Source organism: Carcharhinus amblyrhynchos, chromosome 24, assembly GCF_965287045.1.
Source record: "Carcharhinus amblyrhynchos chromosome 24, sCarAmb.v2.hapA, whole genome shotgun sequence".
Classification (NCBI taxonomy): Eukaryota; Metazoa; Chordata; class Chondrichthyes; order Carcharhiniformes; family Carcharhinidae; genus Carcharhinus; species Carcharhinus amblyrhynchos.
The window spans coordinates 43,374,361-43,397,923 of NC_137347.1; the positions used below are offsets into that span (position 1 = coordinate 43,374,361).

Below are 23,563 nucleotides of genomic sequence, written 5' to 3' on the forward strand. Positions count from 1 at the left end.
CTGTGTAACATTCTGACAGCTAAGTGTAGATCATTGTCTCTTGGTCAATAACAAGTTTATTTCTGCTGGATTCCATAGAATGATCACAACAAGCTACTCCATATTGACTTCAGATATAGCTGACTAACTATACAGTGGATTTTGTTGACTTGCACCAGTAAATGATTCTGATATATTCAGCGTAAGAACTTTTGAATTACATAACAAAGTCCAGCTCTTCCATTTGTAAGGTTTTGATGATATACTAATTTTAGGATTTTATATTGATTGAGAATAGCATTTGGATATTTTGACTGACAAAGCTAAGTAATCCTACAAAACAACAGATCAGATTTAAACTCGACAGTCCAATCACAAATGATGTTGGCTGTTGTATAGTGATCCTGGTTGGCAATTGGACACAATTTAGAATAAAACTACCCAAGCAACACCCAAAGATAAACTATTTGAATGCACAAAAATCTGGTTGTTTCACTGGCACATGGAGAAGAGCCTCAGGCTGCAGTTACCCTGTTGTTTTTGCATCAGCGTGAAGTTACCATATATACAACAATGTAAAGGAATTTGCCATCCTCTGCACATATAATGCATTATATTTCCTCGTGTCTGAAGACTTAGGAATAGGAGTAGGTCATTCAGCCCATCAATTGTGCTCTGCCAGTCAAATCATAGAAGAATCCATAGGATCTCTACAGTGCAGGTGCCGTTCAGCCCACTGTCTGCTCCACCATTCAATGAGATCATGATTGACTTGATGCGTACCCAGTGCATCAGGATTAATCTCAAGTGATATGAAAAACCTGAAGAAGGCATTATTTTAAAATTGGGCTCTGATGAAGGGCCATCCAGACTCAAAACGTCGGCTTCTACCCTCTCCCCACAGATACTGTCAGACCTGCCAAGAGTTCCCAGCATTTTCTGCGTTTGTTTCAGATTCCAGCATCCGCTGTATTTTGCTTTCGTATTATTTAAAGACTGAAGGGTGGCTGGGACTGGGCTCAGATGGAAAACCCTTCCAGTGAAATCAGACAGTAGGAATTACATCAGCCCAGAGCATCCAATTAAACTAAATACAAAAAGCTGCATCTTAAAAGTTCAGTAAGTAGTCTCGCAATACCAGGTTAAAGTCCAACTTACTGTGCTTACTCCAGTCCACCGCCGCCAACTCCACATCTTAAAAGTTGACATTGAGAGCAATGCCCTGCACTGTAACAGGGAATCAGACTGGTTTCTGTCCCTTTCACACACTGACAGTCAGAGCGGCGGCCTCTCGGCCCCGGTTGCTAAGGAAGGAGGTGACCCCCGAACCCTGTGAAAGGTCAAAGTGCGCCGGGCTCAGCCAATGAGGGGCTGGTGCCGCGCGCGGGGTGCGCCGGGAGCGGGGGGGGGTTCGATGGCGGCCGGGCGGGGATGATCTGCGTTGGGGGATTATGGCGGCGCCCGGGCACCGCGGCCGCTTCACATTTTCGTTGATGGTCATCATCCATGTGCTCGGTACAGTCACCGTCTCACTGTCTGTCTTTAGTTTCAGTTCATGGTCTCAAAGCGGATGAAAATAATATGGTGACGGGCCGCTTCTTTGTTGTCTACTTGGATTTTGAGGAGGACAGGGCGGCAGTGGAGACTCTGTCACACAGGTTCACAACTGGTGGTTCCAGGGCGCTGAGGTTAAAGCTATGAGGCTGGTACTCTGTTTAAAAACAGGAGGCTTAGGTGGTGACCTAACAGTGACTTTGAAAGGTTCTGGTTTGATTCATTATTGTCACAGTGAAAAGTATTGTTTCTTCTGCGCTACACAGACAGAGTGCAGAATGTAGTGTTACAGTCATAGCTAGGGTGTAGAGAAAGATCAGCTTAATGTGAGGTAGGTTCATTCAAAAGTCTGGTGGCAGCAAGGAAGAAGCTGTTTTTGAGTCGGTTGGTATGTAACCTCAGAGTTTTGATGGAAGAAGATGGAAGAGAGAACGTCCAGGGTGTGTGAGGTCTTTCATTATGCTAGCTGCTTTTCTGAGGCAGCGGGAAGTGTAGACAGTGCCAATGGATGGGAGGCTGTTTGAGTGATAGGGCTTTGTTCGTGACCCTTTGTAGTTTATTGTGTTTTTGGGCAGAGCAGGAGCCATACAAAGCTATGATACAACCAGAAGGAATGCTTTCAATGGTGCATCTATAAAAGTAAAAGGTGAGAGTCATTTTGGATTTGCCAAATTTCCTTAGTCTCCTGAGAAAGTAGAGATATTGGTGGGCTTTCTTAACCGTAGTGTTGGCATGAGGGGACCAAGATGTAGAGATGCCGGTGCTGGACTGGAGTAAACACAGTAAGAAGGCTCTCAAGAATTGCTGTTGGTCTTTAACCTGGTGTTGTGAGACTTCTTAATGGGAGGAACCAAGGCAGGTTGTGGCAATCTGGACACCTAAAAACTTGATCTGGTCACCAGTAATGAGGGAACATAGATTTAAAGTAAGAGTTAGAGGGCTAAGAGAAGAGTTGAACAAATTTTTGTTTCGGTCTTCACGGAGGAGGACGTGAATAATTTGCCGGGTGTTAGCCATGGAAAGATGGTAGGAGTGGAGGGCCTGAATGACATTATTGTTACTAGAGAGGCAGTGCTCGACAGACTGAAGGGACTGATTGTGGACAAGTCCCCAGAAGGATGGAATGCATCCAAGGGTTCTGAAAGAAATGGCAGATGTGATAGTGGATATTACAGAAAGTTAGGGGGCAGGGAGTTGGGGGGTAGGGTGTTAGCGTGGATAGGGGATTGGCTGTCAAATAGGAGGCAGAGAGTGGGGGTCAATAGGTGCTATTCGGATTGGCGGTTGGTGACTAGTGGAGCACCCCAGGGATCGGTGCTGGGGCCTCAGCTATTTACCATTTATATAGATGATCTGGAGGAGGGAACCGAGTGTATGGTGTCGAAATTTGCTGATGACACCAAGATTGGTGGAACGGCAAATTGTGCGGAGGGTTTGGAAAGTCTGCAGAAGGATCGAGATAGGCTGGGCGAATGGGCCAGGAACTGGCTAATGGAATTTAATGTTGGCAAGTGTGAAGTTGTCCACTTTGGTAGGAATAATGGTAGGAAGGACTATTACTTACATGGCGAAAAACTGCAGCAGGCAACGGTGCAGAGGGACCTCGGAGTCCTTGTGCATGAGTCGCAAAAACCCAGCCTGCAGATGCAGCAGGTGGTCAGGAAGGCGAATGGGATGCTGGCCTTCATAGCGAGGGGGATTGAATATAAAAGTAGGGAGGTCTTGCTGCAACTGTACAGGGCACTGGTGAGGCCGCAGCTGGAGTACTGTGTGCAGTTTTGGTCGCCGCACTTACACAAGGATATTTTGGCCTTGGAGGGAGTGCAGAGGAGGTTTACTAGGCTGATACCGGAGTTGAGGGGGTTGAACTATGAGGAGAGGCTGAATAAACTAGGCTTGTACTCGTTAGAGTTTAGAAGAATGAGTGGAGATCTCATTGAGACGTATAAGATGATGATTGGGATGGATAGGAAAGAGGTGGAGAGGCTCTTCCCGCTCAGAAAAGACAGTACAACTAGAGGGCACAGCCTCAAGATAAAGGGGGAGGCGGTTTAGAACGGAGTTGAGGAGGAACTTCTTCACTCAAAGGGTGGTGAATCTCTGGAATTCTCTGCCCGTTGAAGTGGTGGAGGCTGCCTCGCTAAATATATTTAAGATGCGGGTTGATAGGTTTTTGATAGGCAAGGGGATTAAGGGTTATGGGGAGAGGGCGGGAAAGTGGAACTGAGCCACAACAGATCAGCCATGATCTTACTGAATGGCGGGGCAGGCTCGAACGGTTAGATGGCCTACTCCTGCTCCTATTTCTTGTGTTCTTAAATATTTTTCACCTAGACGGTGGTGGGAGTCTGGAATTTAATGCCTGAAAGGGCGGTTGAATCAGAAGCTCTCGTAACACTTAAGAAGTATTCAGATATTCGTTTGTGTTGCCGTAACTTCCAGGGCTGTAGGCCAAGTGAAAATTGGCATTAGGGTAGTCAGATTTTTGGCTCGTGTGGACACGATGAGCCGAATGGCCTCTTTGTGCTGTAATTGTCTGTAAATCTGCAATCATAGGTGATAAATCCCAGATGTTAATCAATTAATGCTCATGTTGCTGTTGCTTCTTTTGCCCATCACTTTAAATTAGTGTCCTCTGGTCTTGACCTTTCTATTAATGGGAACAGTTTCCCCTCTATCTCCCCTGTCCAGATCCCTCACCTCTGACAAAACCCTTCTCAAACGTCTCTTTGGAGGTTAACAGCAGCTTCTCCATTCTTTCCATATAATTATCCCTCATCCCTGGAACCTTGTAAATCTTTTCTGCATTCTCTCCAATGCTTTCACATGTTTCCTAAAATGTGGTGCCCAGGATTGTACGCAATACTCCAGTTGAAGCTGATCAGAATTTTATAAAGGTGCATTGTAACTTGCTTTTGTATTCTATGCCTCTATATATGAAGCTCAGCATCCTTATGCCTTTTCAACTACTACCTCAACTTGAACTGCCAAGTTCAATAATTTGTGCACATGTGCCCCTGCATTCCTTTAAAAATTGCACCAATTATTTTATATTATCTCTCCTCATCCTTTATATCAATATATACAACTTTCCCCTCTTTGCAGTACCTTTATCTGCCATATAGTCATACATTACAGCAGCCAACTGTGACCTCTCGGAGTCTATGACTATCCTCCTCACAGTTCGTAATACATTTATGGTTCGTACATTTATTGCAGTTGAAGAGAGGCTAGACAATCATATGGGGCAAAAGGGATTAGAGTTTATAGTTAGAAGTAAAAGGGAAGGAGATTCCGGTGGTGAATGTTGAGGTGGATTGGTTAAGCCAAATGGTCAGTTCTACAAAGATGCATAGAAATGTCTGAACTATAAATTCAATGTAATTATTAACAGATGGAGTGTCTTTGAGTTGTTGAGACACTTCACAATGCATGCAAAAAGTACTTATTAATGTTCTGGAAAAATGGAGAGTTTGGTAGAGAGTGCGGCAGGGATTGATGTTGAGACCCCACTATTTCTGCACGTCAATGATTTGGATTCAGAAAATCAAATTAGTTAATTTGCAGATGTTACTAAACAGATAACAGAGGTACTTAAAAGTCTTCTGAAATAGCCATGGTAAGTCAGCTGGGATAAAATCAGACTATTATTGGTAGATGTAACATATTGCACAGTGGAAAAAAATGGCTACAAATGCTTGTTTCTTTGGGGATTAGCAGCAGTTATTGGGTTTTTGCCACTTGGAGATTGAATATATTACAGATATGAGCTTCTAAAGCCAAAATATAATGGGTTGCTTAATCTCTATTCAGGATTCAGAAATAAAAGCACATTCTAATTTTTTTTTCTTATTTGAAGATTATATATGTAGCCTGGAAATATTTATTTTTCTAAATAACTGATTAAGTAGTATATGTGATACTCACTTTTTTTTAAACCTTATTGTTTTTGCTTTCTTTTTGTTCTCAGGTAATGTGTCGATGTCTTTGCAAAACGTTACCCTGGATTCAAAGAATTTCAGTCTGTTTTTGAGTTGGACACCCCCGGAAGACCATCCCCCTGAAACTTTGTATAGGGTGGAGTTAAGGTAATTGTAGAATTAAATTGCAGAATGAAAACAATTTTTAAAAAGGTAATGAACTTTTCTTTGGCACATTCTAATACTGGTTGCCATCATTGGAATTTTATGGAGGGGAAGAATGAAAGCTCATACACAGGCCTCAAGTGGTACGTGTGCAGTAGAGCCTAGAGCACTGGCAATAAATATCAGACTACTGACCAAGCAGCAGGTTGTGCTGTACCTGTTCAGGCAGCTTTGCACTAACTTGAATGTTGAGCCATCTTTCAAAAAGCACAAATATTATTCTCTTATTTCTTTTTACCATTTTCCTACGTACAGAGATGTGTTCTTTATGCGTAAGTTCTTCTAGCCCCATCCTTTTATTCTACCTCAACCATCCACTGCAGCTAAACCCTCCGCATTCTTAACAATTCTCATGCCAAGAAATCTCATCCAATTCATCTCCTTGCCCTCCCCCCTCAATAATGATTCCCAATTGCCAATGCTTATTATTACCATAGAATCCCTACGGCGCAGAAGGAGGTAATTCAGTTCAGAGTCTGCGCCCACTCTTCAAAAGAGCATCTTACCCAGTCCTTTTTTTAAAAATTTTAATATCTGACCTAAATTGTTCTCATTCGGTTAATGTGCTACAATTCTACCCATAGTTTCCTTGCTTGGTGAATTCGCGCCACGTTCACTATGGCTGCATTGACCCCTCACCACAGAGAATCATACAGCTTCAAACATTGTACTATGCCAACTGTTCCCCAACTACTTGTGTGGTTTTTCCAGCAGACTTAATGATATTAGGGTTTCTTATCATAATCATGTGCTTGTGGGAGCGTTGTGGTTTTATGGACTTAGACAACATATTCTTTGATTCAGGGGTTCAGTTGAACCTTTGGCAAAAACAACTTGCAATTAACACTGTTAATATAAGGAAAGTATCCTGAGGAAGTTCAAACAAAATTTGGCACAGAACCACACATGGAGATGTTAGACTGGTGGCCAAAGGCTTGGACAAAATAGTGTAAATTAATGATCATCTTAATGGAGGACGGAAAGGCAGAGAGGTTTAGGGTGGGCACTCCAGAGCTTAGGTTCTAGAAGGGTGAAGGCTTAACTAGCAATGGTGGGGTAAAATAAATTGGAATGTGCAAAAAGCCATGGTAACTGGAAAGGAACAGAGCTGTGGCTGCTAGTCATTGTGCTGAAATGGTCTGTTATTCTTTGTTGTCAGTAGGTAGGCAGTTCCGTTTGCAAGTTGGGAATGCAAAACTTACATCATGAGCCTGCAAGACTAGACCACTGATTGATGGTATTCTGTTTTTGATTGGAACCACATGAAATTCAAAGAACAAAGAAAATTACAGCACAGGAACAGGCCCTCCAAGCCTGCACTAGCCATGCTGCCCAACTTAATTAAAACCCACAATCTTTCCGAAACCATATCTCTCTATTCCCATCCTATTCACATATTTGACAAGACGCCCCTTAAAAATCACTATCATATCTACTTCCACCATCTCCCCTGGCAGCGGGTTCCAGTCACCCAACCACACACTGTGTAAAAAAAAAACTTGCCTCGTACATCTCCTGTAAACCTTGTCCCTCACACCTTAAACCTGTGCCCCCTAGTAATTGACTCCTCCACCCTGGGAAAAAGCTTCTGACTATCCACTCTGTTCATGCCCCTCACAATCTTGTAGACTTCTATCAGGTCACCCCACAACCTCCATCGTTCCAGTGAGAACAAACCAAGCTTTTCCAACCTCTCCTCATAGCTAATGCCCTCGATACCAGACAATATCGTAGTAAATCTTTTCTGTACCCTCTCCAAAGCCTCCACATCCTCTGGTAGTATGACGACCAGAATTGAACACTATATTCCAAGTGTGGCCTAATTAAGCTGCAACATGACTTGCCAATTTTTAAACTCAGTGCCCCAGCCAATGAAAGTCAGCATGCCGTTTGCCTTCTTGACTATCTTCTCCACCTGCATTGCCACTTTGTGACCTGTGCACCCAGATCCCTCTGCCTATCAGTACTGTTAAGGATTCTGCCATTTACTGTATATTTCTTATCTGTATTAAACCTTCCAAAATGCATTACCTCACGTTTGTCCGGATTAAACTCCATCTGCCATCTCTCCGCCCAAATCTCCAATTGATCTCTATCCTGCTGTATCCTCTGATGATCCTCATTGTTATCTGCAAATCCACCAACCTTTTTGTCATTCACAAACTTACTAATCAAACCAGTTATATTTTCCTCAGAATCACTTATATTTGGAGGAAAATTCATTCCATACTTGTGTTTTGAGGAGGGTTGCATTCTGCCATGTCAGGAGAGGCTCTCGGGCAGTTGAGAGAGCTGTATCTGCCTGGTTGTAGGGCCTTTTACACTCTCATTTTCTGCTCTCAGGAGTCCTGGACTACAAGCTGCTTGCTCAACTAAAGGAATGGATTGCCTGCCTGTAGGTTTGTTTCAACTATGACCACTTTTGGTTAACCACTGTATGATCTGCCTTCCTCTCTCCATTAATTTTAACACAGAATATAGAAGTGAATGTCAACACATGCCCTATGCTTTATATTCTTCTCATCTTTTTTAGCTAAAGTTGATGAGCAAAGAAACCTACTGTTCTCAAAACGTGTGTTAGAATTGCCTGGAGAAAGATTGTTGTCACTTCTCATTCTGAACAGCAGCTAAGATAACGAACGTAGCGGATCAAACCTATCTCCCTCCATTCTAAATCATATATGACAATAGTGTTTGGGTTATTTCAAATATTGATGAGAAGGCTAGCCTTTGCTTAGCGGTTAAATACTTTTAATTGTGCTTCTGTTACTGCCAAGCAGTACTGATTGTTCTGTGAACTTTTCTGTCTTTGTTGTATCTTTATCAAATCTACAGTAATCTTTAAATGAATATACTATAAAACCCAGTAAAAACTCCAAGAAAACTATTTTGCTAATTTAAATGATGTGATGTTTAATGATGAATGTATATTTGGCGTGTTTTAAAAAATCAAAACATTCCATTTCTAAACTGTTATTTCTATTCATCTTTCAGGCCTGAGAATGATTGGCTTGAAGCTGCTAATTGTGCCTTTCCATCGGAGAAAAGCTGTGATGTTACGTGCACAGTTAAAAGTTGTTACACCCCATATCAAGCCAGGGTGGGAAGCATTTCACCTGAATCTCCAATTGTTTGGAGTCAATCTAATGAGTTTACTCCCTTCTTTGATGGTACAGCATTTATTATCCACAAACTTGGAACATTGAATCAATTTGCTATGTAAATATTAAATACAAAATTAACATTTAATTTAGTGATCTTTCTGCAGCACGCCTTCAAGTGGAATCCTGTTGACAGGATTAGTTCCCTGTCAACAAAGATGCATTTCCCTCTAATAATTCTTTGTTTGAGAGACACAAATCTGATTGTCAATGGGACCCTATCTGGATAGTAATTTTAGTTAGATTTCCTTCTTATTAATGTACTAGCATCATTAATACCTTTTTCACAATGAATTGTGCACTTCTAGATTTCTAAATTATATATTTTTCAGAGCGCTATTAATAATGTTAAAGTATGCCGAGAAGACTCGTCTCAATTTTGAAAGTTAGGAAATTCAGAAATTGTTCTATGAAAAATAAGACTTCCTAAAAAAAATTCTGTTTGGATCAATCAAAAACTAATCTCTCATTATTTTATTAGCACCTAATTCTTCCTGTTTGGAATTGTAAAGAACTTGTTCTATTTAAAGATGTTTTAATTGAATTTGATAGTTTAACAATCTGAAAATAAGATGTTTCATCTTGATGCCCAATTAGAAATTGTTAACTGCTGTCTTGTACTGAAAAACAACTGTATAGTAAATAGTAAATCACAAAACCTCTCCCTTTTCTTTGAAGTGGAACTAGGTGCACCTCAAATGAGTGTCACGTCAGAGGAAGAATCTATAACAGTGAATCTTCAAATTAAGTTAATACAGTGCAAAGAAATGGTGCTCAGAGCATGTCTGCTGGAAAAACTGTCCTATGAAGTGGAAATCTGGGATGAGGATGAGCACATCAAGGTATGTACTAATTTATTGAATCTGCAGTAGCAGCACCAGAGCAGCTTGTCATCATGAGTTTTATTGCAATTTATTGAAGTATTACCTTTACAACATTGAAGTATATTGCATTCCTGAATCTTACCCTTTGTGGAACATGAATCCTGACAGGTTTTTATTGGGATTCTAGGTGATTGATTTGTTTTTTAATCAGCAAGAACTCTGTAGAGTATATTAATATGCTGTGGCTTACTGTGTTTTGCAGCAAGGTTGGTTTTGGGAAAGATATTTTCCTCCTAAGTGAAATATCAGCATAGCCCTGGTGATGGAGAAAAGTAGAAACTTTACCCAACAAATTATGAGACAGCAACTAATAAATCTAATGGGGAATTCAGGAGAATCTTTTGTACAGAGTGGAATGCGCTACCTCAAGCAGTAGCTGAGGTGAATAGCACTGGCGCGTTTAAGAGGAGGCTAGATAAACACAAAGGAGAAAGAAACAAAGTTATACTTGTTGGAGTAATGAAAAGTGATGAGGAGACTCGCGTGGAACGTGGGCAAAGATCATTTGGCTGAATGGCCTTTTCCTGTAGTGTAAGCATTTTGTAATCGTATGGAATAAATCCCACAAAATGAATTTCAAAATCTCAAGTATTTAGTCTTCTACACTGAAATGATTTCTGTCAACGGTGGATACTTTATTTTGTTTCTATTCTATGCACTTTTCCTTAACTGAGGGAGACACCTATTCGTATGTTTCTGGCAGTGAGGTTCTAAACCAACCAAGCAAAAAGTGCCCAGGATGACTGGGATTTGTCCTTTTTCCCTTCCTTCCTGTTCCATTGTTTCCTAATGGAGAAATATGAAGCCCGTGTTAAGCATTTTTAGTTACTGGACCAAGCTCAGAAACTTAACAACTGGAAAATGGCAGGAGCCCAACCCTCTGTTTCCCATTTGTGGCACTTTATATTGTTCTTGAAACAAAATACTGAATCCCAATTTTCTAATTCAATTATTAAAAATGGGAGTAGCACATTGCTTGTAAGAATTCACTTTTAAGAAGTTGATTTGTTGATGACTTTTACTGATCTTCAGTAATGTTAAGCATCTGTTTAATGTGGAATTGAAATGGTAAAGTGAAAGATACTCAAATTTACAATCACTTTCTTTATTCCCCCTCTGGCAGAGACCAATCAAACAAAGTTTAAGTAACAACTCATTGAAAATTCAAAAGAGTGAATTACGTGGCAATAATAATTGCATAGCTGCCAGGACCATTAACAAGAGCTTTTTGAAATCCAGCAATTTCTCTCAGCCATATTGTTTCAAATTGAAGCAAAAAGGTATGTTTGTCATACTTGGATATGTGTATTAATTTCCTTTCACGAAGAAATTTGTTTTAAAACAAATTTGGGTTGGCACAGCTGTCTCACAGCACCAGGGACTTGGGTTCAATTCTGATCTTGGGTCACTGTGAAGCTTGCACTTCCTCTTCGAGTCTGCGTGGGTTTCCTTTGATTTTGTCTTACATTCCAAAGATGTGCAGGTTAGGTTGATTGGCCATGCTAAATTGATTCTAATGTCAAAGGAGTTAGCAGGGTAAATGTGAGGGGTTATGTTAATTGAGCCTGGGTGGGATTGTGATCGGTGCAGACTTGATGGGCCGAATGTCTTCCTTCTGCACTATAGGATTCTATGATTTTTAAGAAATGGGGAAAATATAATTAATTCACATAAACAAACTGAAAGTGGTTTCAGTGCTCTTGAAGAATAGTCCCCTCTTTAGAACTGAAAAGTTTCAATGTTCATTGCAGATGACAAAATACCAAATAATAAACCAAAACAAGTCTCAAAGAGCCCCTATTTCCAGGGTCACAGCTGGGAAAAGGAATCTTGTTCCATTCAGTATGTGTATTTTCAGTCTTTCAAATACTTGTTTCTGTTCCTCTTCCAAGACATGTAAATAACTTTTGGATTTCACTATAGCTTTAGCGACAGACCTGCGCTTTCAGTGTAACCACATCTTTTTGAATATGAAAGATTGCCCAGCAAGGCCAATTCTGAGAGATGTGTCCCAGGTTTTCTGAAATTCTCAGGTCGGCATTTCCAAGGCTGAAAAGCACACCGCAATGTTTCACATGCCGGTGACTGGAGTGCACAATTCAAAATGTTGTTTCCTTAGTCATAGAATAATAGAATCGCTACAGTGCAGAAGGAGGCCATTCGGCCCATCAAGTCACACTAACACCAATCCCATCCTGGCCTTATCCCTGCTTAGTTCCCCTGCTAATCCCTCCAACCTATCACATCCCGGGACACGAAGGGTTAACTTAGCATGTCCAATCAACCTAACCTGCACATCTTTGGACTGTAGGAGGAAACCAGAGCACTGGAGGAAACCCACGCAGACACAGGAAGAACGTGCAAATTCCACACAGACTGTGACCCAAGAAGGGAATCGAACCCAGGTCCCTGGAACTGAGGCAGCAGTGCCAACCATCGTGCTGCCCTTGAATAGCCAAAGTCACTTTGTGATAGCCAGTATAATGCCAAAAAATTAATCCAAAAACATTTGCTGTATTGTTTGTGCAATACCTACTGGTTCCAAGAAGCAGAACTTTATTATCACAAGTGTTTTGGTGAAATTTGAACTGCCAACAATTCGTTTCATTTATTCAAGACTTATAATTTTAACCCCCATGATTTCCAGCTGATTACGATCTTTAATCAATAACATTGATATTGTTAAGTCAATAACTGCAGATGTAAATATTTTTATCATTTTTCTCCTATAGAACTGCAAACTGAAAAATATCTTGCTATAATGGGATCCATGCTGGGAGTATTATTTCTGATTTCAATAGCTGTTGCTATCGTGAAAAGAAAGATTACCTGGGTCACATCAAGTGTCAAAATGCCTGCAGTCCTGGTTTGTATAACAGATTGAAATATTTTGCTTTGCTGTCTTTAATATAGACCGAGGTATATTTTAATAAGAAACTTGGGAATTTTAAGGAAGAAAATAGATCATTTGGTCCAGAAATGTTATCTCTTTCTTGACTGTTGTCAAATGCACACTCTCACTACGTCTCAATCTTGATTTTTTTTTCATTTGATTTAATTTACTATTGTCAGGTGTCTTGGGATACAGTTAAAAGTATTGTTTATTCCGTGATGTAGAGGCAAACATACAGTTCATAGAATACATAAGGAAGAAAGAAAGGGGAGGTACAGAATATAGTGTTACAGTCATAAGGTGTAGAAAAGAGTTGAAGTCCAATTTTAAGAACGTAGAATGTGCGTAAGAGATAGAAGGTATGCTGAGGACAGCTCGCAAGAAGTTGCCATGCCCAAATATTTTTGAGTTTGTGCCTCACTTGAATGTCACCAGCGAGCTGCAGGGACTGAATGGGCCCTCTGTGACAGTCTGCCAGATTTGGAAAGCTAAAGATCAGCTGGCTTTTTGGATCTGATGTAGTGCAATGATCGTAGGGGTCCAAACCTGTTCTTCTGGGTCTCACAAAAATTCCTCTCCAGGTTGTGTTGTGGGAGTGGTCTCCAACTGGCTGAATCACCCAACACTTTGGCACAATTAAATTTAGCATTAGAATGCATACTCTAGTTGTTTGTGCGTGAAACAGTAATTGAAGTCAGCCAAATTCCATATGACCCCAATTGAATACTTGTGTTACTGGACTAGTAATCTATATGTCCAGACCAATGATCCAGAGACACGAGTTCTGATCCCATCATAACAGCTGGGGATATATATTCTGAGCAAATAAAATTTGTAATTTTTAAAATTCCAGCAGTGATGACTATGAAACTATCAGATTGTTGTAAAAACGCATCTACTCCTGTATTGTCCTTGAGGGAAGAAAATCTGCCGTCCTTTCCCTGATTTAGTCTACCTGTGATTCCAGACCCACAATAATGCAGCTGACTCTTAAATGGTCTAGTAAGGCACTCAGTTGTATTCAAGAAGCTGGCAAGCCAACACTTTCTCAAAAACAATTAAGAATGGGCAATAAAATCTGGCCTTGCCAACAATGTTCACATCTTGAGTAAATTTTAAAAACTGTACTGGGCCCATCTAAAAATTGGACCAATTTGAGTGTCGAAGTTCTGTGATATCATCCTGATTTTTGTTTCTGTATCTTTTCAGATGAGAAGTAGAAAAGTGGCAATTGAAAATTGCCTCCCAATATGGCATTGTAAAATAGTTATTTTCTGTTTTTTTTATTTTAACTGACATTCACTTTTTTTTCCAACACTACTTCAGTGTGAATGATGTCAATTTTCAGTCATTTTCAAAGTTTTATGGACTTATTTTCTAACGTCTTTAACTTTGTCTTACAACTTAGTATGTTGGGACCCAGGTTTTTTGTGGCCCAGCACCTTGAGTATCTCAGCATCTCTTGAGTACTGATATCCTCCCTGTGAAATAGTGATCAGTATTGCACATATGGTTAAATCCTTTTCAAATGCTATTAGCCAAGTACATAACTACACATTGTATTACCTTTGTCTTGATCCAAGGGTGTTGTATTTAACCAAAAATTTAACTTAGACTAGAGGGTAATTGCAGAGATTTGCCATGTGATTGTATTGCCACATATGGAACTTCCACTAAAAGCATCTGGTACAATTGAGTGCAAGTCCTAGGCCCAATTATCTTCAGCTGCTTTATCAATGACCTCCCTTTTGTCATTAGGTCAGAAGTGGAGATGTTTGCTGATTGCTGAACATTGCACACCATTTGCGGTAACTCAGAGATGCTGAAACAGTCTGTTCCCAAATGCAGCAAGATCTGGACAATATCCAGGCTTGGGTTGACAAGTAACAAATGTCAGGCAATGACCATCTCCAACCAGAGAGAATCTATTGTCCCTTGACATTCAATGGCATTAACATTGCTGAATCAATATCCTGGGGGTTACCATTGACCTGAAACTGAACTGGACTCGCCATATAAACACTGGCTGCAAGAGCAAGTCAAAGCTAGGAATTCTATGGCAAGTAACTCAACTCCTGACCTCCCCAAAGTTTGTCCACTATCTATAAGACACATCAGGAGTGTGATGGAATACTCTCTCCTTGCCTGGATGGGTGCAGCTCCAACAACACAAGAAGCTTGACACCATCCAGGACAAAGCAGCCTGTTTAATAGGTACTCCTTCCACAAAAATTCACTCCCTCCACCTCCGATGCACAATTCCAGCAATGTGTACCATTTACAAGATACGCTGTAGAAACTCACCAAGGCTCCTTAGGCAGCACAACCGCCACAATCTCAATAGATAAGAGCAGCAGATACATGGGAACAAAACCACATGCAAATTCCCCTCCCAGTCACTCACCATCCTGATATGGAAATATATCACCATTGCTCCACTGTCACAGGGTCAAAATCCTGGAACTCCCTTCCTAATAGCACTCCCAACCCACTTCAAAGGGCATTTGAGAGACTTACATATTGCACATGTAAACCAGCATTTCCTGCCCTGATGGACATTTGTGAACCACAAGAGTTTTTAATGACAATTAACAATAGCTTTACCTGCCCTTCAGAGATTCTTTTGCTAGCAGCTCCCAACCAACAAAGGTTTGAACAATATTTTCCAGAACACATAAGTGCACTTTACACTTGTAATTCCAGAGGGCCATGACTTAAGTTACTGGATGGGAGTTATGGCTATGTAATTCCAGCTTTTTATTGAATTCAAATTTCACCAAGTCTCATGGTGGGATTCGAACCCCTAGATCTCTGGATTACAGGCCCAGTGATAATACTGCTGGACTACAACTTCCTCTCAGTTATGGACCCATTGGTTTTCCCAGTACATTTTTTCTGGTGAAGGTGATTGTTATGAGCTTCCTTCTCCCTTTTGCCTCTTGTTTTTCTACTAGATTAAATGTTTTATTCGTTTGGGACTTGTTTCAACTTCTCAGAAATTTCACAGATTCTTGGTCTGAGTGAGTGTTTGAATTAAGGTTTCCAGATTAAAGGAATTGCCTTCCTCCCCTCCCTCAGGGTAATTTGCCACATTTCATTTTTTTTTCCTATAGCTTTATCCTATACCCTTTGTCATTTCCGCTTGCATACCTTTTTGTACTTCTGTTAACAGTCCCTTTTACCTCTGGTGTTTACTGAATATTTTAATTTATCTTTGGCTTTTCTTTTCTATTTTCCTTAGATTATTTATTGTAATATTTTAGATACTTTTTGCTTGTTATTGCCAGAAACTGACACCTACTGAATATGCAGATTCCTCTCAGGTCAGGTGGTAGTGTTGGATTTAGCTTGTCTAATGCCTAATACATACCAATTATGATTGATTGTTGTGCACTTGAGCACTTTTTGTGCCTACTTATGCTTATTTTTTTCTTTAATCTTCTAAGCCTCAGACTCAAAACATTAATACTTACTATAGGAAACTATAGGAAAGATGTAGAAGCTATTGAGAGGGTGCAGAGGAGATTTACAAGGATGTTGCCTGGACTGGGAGGCATGCCTTATGAAGTTAGGTTGAGGGAGCTGGGACTCTTTTCCCTGGAGAGACGAAGGTTGAGAGGCGACCTGATAGAAGTTTACAAAATGTTGAGAGGAATAGATAGGGTGGACTCTCAGAGGCTATTTCCCCGGTTTGAAATGGTCGCTACGAGAGGACACAGATTTAAGGTGCGGGGAGGGAGGTTCAGAAGTGATGTTAGGGGTAAGTTTTTCACTCAGAGGGTGGTGAGTGAATGGAATCGGCTGCCGTCAGTGGTGGTGGAGGCGAACTCGCTGGGGTCTTTTAAAAGACTTCTGGATGAGTATATGGGGTTTAATGAGATTGAGGGTTATAGATAGGTCTGTAGGTAGGTAGGTGATGTGATCGGCGCAACTTGTGGGCCGAAGGGCCTGTTTGTGCTGTAGTGTTCTATGTTCTATGTTCTATTTATCTGCAGTAAGCATTGTAGATCCGAGGCAGATAAAATTTTGTAGTGATAATTCTATATTTCATTTTCCAAAAGTATCTATTGTTTGTAAAGCATCTTTTCCTTATCACTAAACTAGTTTTACTCTTTTAGGATTTCACAGCGATCCCAAGTTTTACATGGCTGGCAGATGCGCAAGCTGATGTATACAAGCTGTCCATCGCCACGTGCTGTAACAAAAGTGAGGCAGACATATATGAACAAAATATTGTTCTTGAAAGAAACCTTGTGGAAGAAACCAATTTTTTGGATTCTGCTGACTGCACGGATGAGAGTGATGAGGAAAACGAATGTGGTAATTACACTGACAGGCGATGGATTCCTGATGGAGTGATGTGTGACAAGGACGAAACACTTGATGATGTTCAGCACCAGTCACCTATTCCAGAAGCATATCAAAAAGCCGGTAGCTTTTTTGATTCCAGTGACTGTGCTGTTGACTTACAAGACCAGGAATCTGACTGTGCCGATCACAACAGACCACAGCCTGAACCATGTGTTGATGTTTCGAACCCCGCCAGTTTTACTTCTGATATTCTTAATAGGAAACATTCCAGTAGTTGTATCAATTCGGTTGTACTGGATCATGATGAACAAGGCAGTGCTGCTAATATCCCTTTAATATCAGTTAAGGTGCTATGCTGTAACGATGGTGAAGATGATTACAGTGATGCTGGGGATGATGATTTTTTTTGTCAATCCATCAGTTTCTGATCAGGATTTGAACTTCCGAACATGAGCTTGCTTACCATCTTCCCCTCTGGAGAGCTGGCAAAAGGAAACTCAGGAAAAGACAAATGTTGTTTTCCAAGTCAACGCAGTTGTGTATCAATCGTTGCACGAACATTTCTAAATTTATATTAATATTTATTTTTGATAAAACATTGATTTTTTTTCAGTATTTCAGATTCAGATGTGCCAAGTATACCAACCAGTGTAATATAACTATATTTCAATACCTTTTGCATATTATTGGGAATTAAAGAATATTAATACAAAAAACTTAACCAGTGAAGAAAAGATATTACTTTAAAGCTTTAATTGACTGCTATTAATCTACTTTCATAAGAACATAAGAAATAGGAGCAGGAGTAGGCCATCCAGCCCTTCGAGCCTGCCCCGCCATTCAATAAGATCATGGCTGATCTGTCGTGTCTCAGTTCCACATTCCCACCCTCTCCCCATAACTCTTAATCCCCTTGCTTATCAAAAACCCGTCAACCCGTGTCTTAAAAATATTTAGCGAGGCAGCCTCCACCATCTCAATGGGCAGAGAATTCCAGAGATTCACCACCCTTTGAGTGAAGAAGTTCCTCCTCAACTCCGTTCTAAACCGCACCCCCCCTTTATCTTGAGGCTATGCCCCCTAGTCCTACTGTCCTTTCTGAGCGGGAAGAGCCTCTCCACCTCTATCCTATCCATCCCATTCATCATCTTATACGTCTCAATGAGATCTCCCCTCATTCTTCTAAACTCTAACGAGTACAAGCCTAGTTTATTCAGCCTCTCCTCATAGCTCAACCCCCTCAACTCCGGTATCAGCCTAGTAAACCACCTCTGCACTCCCTCCAAGGCCAAAATATCCTTGCGTAAGTACGGCAACCAAAACTGCGCACAGTACTCCAGCTGCGGCCTCACCAGTGCCCTGTACAGTTGCAGCAAGACCTCCCTACTTTTGTATTCAATCCCCCTCGCTATGAAGGCCAGCATCCCATTCGCCTTCCTGACCACCTGCTGCACCTGCAGGCTGGGTTTTTGCGACTCATGCACAAGGACCCCGAGGTCCCCCTGCACCGTCGCCTGCTGCAGTTTTTCGCCCCGTAAGTAATAGTCCTTCCTACCATTATTCCTACCAAAGTGGACCACCTCGCACTTGCCAACATTAAATTCCTTTTGCCATTTCCTGGCCCATTCGCCCAGCCTATCTAGATCCTTCTGCAGACTCTCCACACCCTCCGCACAATTTGCCGTTCCACCAATCTTGGTGTCATCAGCAAATTTCGACACCATACACTCGGTTCCCTCCTCCAGATCATCTATATAAATGCCTGTGCATTTAGTCAGTATTTTGCAAATTTTGTACCAAGATGTTATTCAAGGACCAGTTAGAATAGTGAGCAGCCAGCTTGATATGGCTCCTGCTCTGTCCAAGACCGCAAGAAACTACAAAAGGTTATAAATGTAGCCAAATCCATCATGCAAACCAGCCTCCCATTGATTGACTCTGACTAAACTTCCTGCTGTAAAAAGTCTGACAACTCCAGGTTTTAGTCCAACCGATTTATTTGATAGTAAACTCACAAGCTTTCGGGTTAGTCCCTTCGTCAGGTGAATGGAGAGTTCTGGCCTCAGACAGAGCATATAAAGCACAGACAGTTTAGAGATTACTGATTAGAATGCAAATCTTTACACCTAACCTGCTGTTCAAGTCCTGAAGTGGCTGACAATGTGTGTGGAAGGAACACTGATCACAGGTTAAAGAAATGTGTATTGTCTCCAGACAGTACAGTAAGTGAGGTTTTGCACACCCAGGCAAGTCACGGGGGTTACAGATAGTGCGACATGAACCCAAGATCCCTGTTGAGACCGTCCTCGTGTGCGGAACTTGGCTATCAGTCTCTGTTCAGCGACTCTGCGCTGTCGTGTGTCATGAAGGCCGCCTTGGAGAATGCTTACCCGAAGGTCAGAGGCTGAATGCCCGTGACCGCTGAAGTGTTCGCCAACAGGAAGGGAATAGTCTTGCCTGGTGATTGTCGAGCGATGTTCATTCATCCGTTGTCGTAGCGTCTGCATGGTCTCCCCAATGTACCATGCTTCGGGACACCCTTTCTTGCAACGTATCAGTAGACAATGTTGGCCGAGTTGCAAGAGTATTTGCCGTGTACCTGGTGGATGGTATTCTCACGTGTGATGATGGTATCCATGTCGATGATCCGGCATGTCTTGCAGAGGTTGCTGTGGCAAGGTTGTGTGGTATTGTGGTCACTGTTCTCCTGAAGGCTGGGTAGTTTGCTGCGAACAATGGTCTGTTTGAGGTTGCGTGGTTAGAACATAGAACATTACAACGCAGAACAGGCCCTTCGGCCCACAATGTTGCGCCGACCAATTAAGAAAAAAGCAATGACCCTCTAACCTAAACCAATCCCTTTCCATCCATAAACCTATCCACGGACCTCTTAAACGCCCCCAAACTAGGTGCATCTACAACTGCAGCAGGCAGGGCATTCCATTCCCCCACCACCCTTTGAGTAAAGAACCTACCTCTGACATCCGTCCTATAACTACCACCCCTTAATTTAAAGCTATGTCCCCTCGTGCTAGCTTTCTCCATCCTGGCATATCCACATCATGTATACTTCCTGCTGCCAGGGCAAAGCAGCCAGCATAATTAAGGACCCCATGCACCCCGGACATTCTTTCTTCCACCTTCTTCCTTCAGGAAAAAGATACAAAAGTCTGAGGTCACGTACCAACTGAGTCAAGAATAGCTTCTTCTCTGCTGCCATCAGACTTTTGAATGGATCTACCTTACATCAAATTGATCTTTCTCTAAGCCCTAGCTATAAATGTAACACTACATTCTGCACTCTCTCCTTCTCTGAACAGTACGCTTTGTGTAGCGTGCAAGAAACAATACTTTTCACTGTATACTAACATAGGTGATACAAATAAATTGATTGAGGTGGCATAAGGATGGACTGTGAAGCCACATCTAATTAACCTTAAAGCAATGATCATGTGAGATACTATTTGAGAGTGATAACTTTGGAGCAGAATGAAGAGTTGGCCATGGAGGGTTTAATGGACAGCTGGAGCAATTAAATGTATTGTTGGGCATAAACCTTTAAATAGCAAGAAAAAAATAGAAAATACATTTGGACAGGTGAAGAATTCTTGTCATTGCCAAGCAATCATCTGCCATTTATATTTAATATAAAAATATTGAACAGTAGAATTAACTACAGTATTAGTTTTCTGTATTCTCATTTATAATATTTGTGAATAAGATCGAGAGGTGGAGAGAGAGATAACATCAGATCCGATTCACACATGAACAGCTGGTCTTAAAAATGAGGGCAGAGTTTCAGATCCATCAGTGTCAGCTGTTGACATTTCCTTTTGCGTTTGCCAGTGAAGAGTGACACATAATCAGTAACCAGATGTGTGTGCAAATGTAGAGCTGTTATGGAGTTCAATACAATTACATGTCAACTTAATGTTTGATTTATAATTGTCATATGTATTAACATAGTGCAAAGTATTGTTTCTTGCGCTATACAGACAAAACATGCTGTTCAGAGTGCAAAATGTAGTGTTACAATCATAGCTACGTTGTATGAAAAGGTCATAGGAAGGGGTGGAGGGCACATTATCTCAATCCATCAATCCACCTACCTCATAAAATGAAGATCAGATATCGAACAGGTAAGCTTCCCATTTTATTTTGTAACTGTTCAAAATAATGAGCTTTTTAAAGCAAATTCTGGCCTTGCAGTGCCAGTGCAATGGTTAACGAATCTAGTCAAATTTGTGGTTTTGGGAACGCTTAATGCAAACCGCTGGCTGTTACATAAGTAAGAAAATTGGGGCAATAATGGCCAACACTCTGCTTCAACATTCTATGTTGTAAATCCAAGTGCATGCAGCAAAATAAAAGCTTAATCTCTCTGGCATTTTTCCACCGGACGTTTGTTGTTTGCGATTCAAAGACCAAAGAAGAGCTAAAGTCTTTGCTGCAACACAATTCTTAAAAATGTGTTTGCATTACCTTTTATGGACTGTTCATGGCACAAGAGCTCAGTCTGTGAAATGGTCAAGTTAAAAATCCTAAAATAGCTTCCAAAGCTGCTTGCAGTGGATTAATTTACACAATTAATTAATCTACAAAAACCCATCCCTTGTTCAATGTCAATGGTGTTCTTCCCAGTCAATGGCTTCTGGGCAGGAAGGATGACGTTGGCAATTTCTGCTGAAAGTTCCTTGTGGGTTTTTCCTGATAATCTGCAGGACACAAGATACTCAAAGCATGTGGGAGATTGAAGTAGGTTGAGAAATGAAGTGCTTCAATGTCGTACAGCAACATCTAAAGTGTTCATTTTAAAATGGTAATTTATATGTTCTATAGTTTGTCCAGATTTGATAGAACTAGAATCATGTGATATCCACCATCTCTTAAGTTGAGCAAAAATAATTGAGATGGTCTCCATATTTGGGCATAGACTTTTCAATCACACCTTGGTTAGTACTGCTGCCTCACAGTACCGAGGATCCAGGTTCGATTCCCGGCTTGGATCACGGCGTGGAGTTTGTACGTTCTCTCCGTGTCTGCAAGGGTTTCCTCCGCGTGCCCTAGTTTCCTTCCACGGTTTGAACAATGTGCTGGTTAGGTGCATTGACCCAAACAGATGCCGGAGTGTGGCGACTAGGAGAATTTCACTAACTTCATTGCAGTTTCAATGTAAGCCTTACTCATGACTAATAAAGACATCAACACAAAGTCAAAGTTTAAAAATTTATTCTTCAACAGCTTTAATTTTCTTCGGTGTTCCACTAGGCTGAGGAATATAGTTGACTATCAATTGGAATTTGAACTTAATAAACAACGTGTAAAATGCTTTGATCTGTTTTATTGCTTCCTCAGCATCTTTATGGCTGTTCAATTGACCTTCAATATGCTCAATTTCAACTCCCACATCAGAATAAGGTTGTTTATTTTCACTTGAGATGTATTTATATGGCTATTGAGGCTGAAACCTTTCCAGATTCTGGCTTAACTGGCACCTGTCTGACAGCTGAATGGTGTTTGTGTTGCCCACACTTGTGCCTTGGGACCTTTTTCCCTACCTGTACCTATTCTGCAGCTGCTGTAGGTGTTTGAAGGTGGTGCTTGATCCATACAAAAGGCTGAGGTCCTTTCCTGTAGGATGGTAACCATTCTGATAATTCTGTCCAAAAAAACCCTGCTTTCGCTCCCTGCCATAGGGTTTAGCTTGTTCTGAACTGAGAGCAGTTTCTCATTACACCTCATGTTCCTCATCCATTTCTTTCACAATCTTATGGAGATCATCTTCAATCACTGTGTTGTCTTTGCATACTCAGAATTTGTACAGATGTGTGTACCTCGAGTTGAGATCAGGCTTTATAAGGTCTTTCTGATCTGATTTAGTTTGAAGCTGCCATTGGCTGGTAGAGAAATTGCATCCTGCTGAGTTTCTCTGAGAGAACTGTTATTTGTGGATTTCGCAAAGAGCATAATCCCCTTCATCTGGGGCCTTTGGCACCTCTGAAGTTCCTTGTCCAAACTGTGGACTGAGTGATTCAAATTTTCTCAAATCAAGGGAACTTTGGGACAATCAAACTGTGATTATCTGGCATGAAGTACTTCCAGAAAGTTTCTCACACGTAGTTGTCCTGGAGGAGTCTAAATCCATACACCCCATACATTCATCACTCAGTGGGTCTTCCTCCTTAGAGGGAGGATGCAGACATTTATGAAAATAACAAAGATTCTTCCCAGTGAGGAAGAAGGAATCTAGGAAGGCGATAAATCATCGATAGTTAACCAAGGAAGTTAAGTGTAGTATTAAACTGAAAGAAGAAACATTAGCTATTGAGTCATCCCCAGTCTGGGGGCATTGTCCCCTCCATTACCTTTTTAACCAGGGACACAAAGCAGTGGTTGGAGGTTTTGAGAGTGATCACGTTAACAGAAAAGTCACAAGGGTAGTTGAGGTTCCAAAGGTATGTAAATACTGGAAGGTGAGGATAACGGGAGAGGAGAGGAGAGGAGGTTGTGAGCATTATGAATGAATTCCACTAAATTGACAGAATACACAGTAATGAAACAGATAATGTTCTTGCACAAGGTGGTCAGGGGTTATGCCACACTTGAACCTCTTTCTCATCTAACTTATCACATATC

The 23,563-nt window shown here is 41.2% G+C and overlaps 1 protein-coding gene across 1 annotated transcript; it reads left to right on the forward strand.

The window, feature by feature from the left end:
* Positions 1-1,413: 1,413 nt before the first annotated feature.
* LOC145357974 (uncharacterized) lies at positions 1,414-17,631 on the forward strand. The gene is made up of 7 exons (XM_080211615.1): positions 1,414-1,494; positions 5,504-5,621; positions 8,673-8,848; positions 9,518-9,681; positions 10,847-11,003; positions 12,456-12,589; positions 16,735-17,631. The coding sequence occupies exons 1-7, from the start codon at positions 1,431-1,433 to the stop codon at positions 17,353-17,355; spliced, it is 1,434 nt and encodes a 477-aa protein (XP_080067741.1). The 5' UTR covers positions 1,414-1,430; the 3' UTR covers positions 17,356-17,631.
* Positions 17,632-23,563: the final 5,932 nt, after the last annotated feature.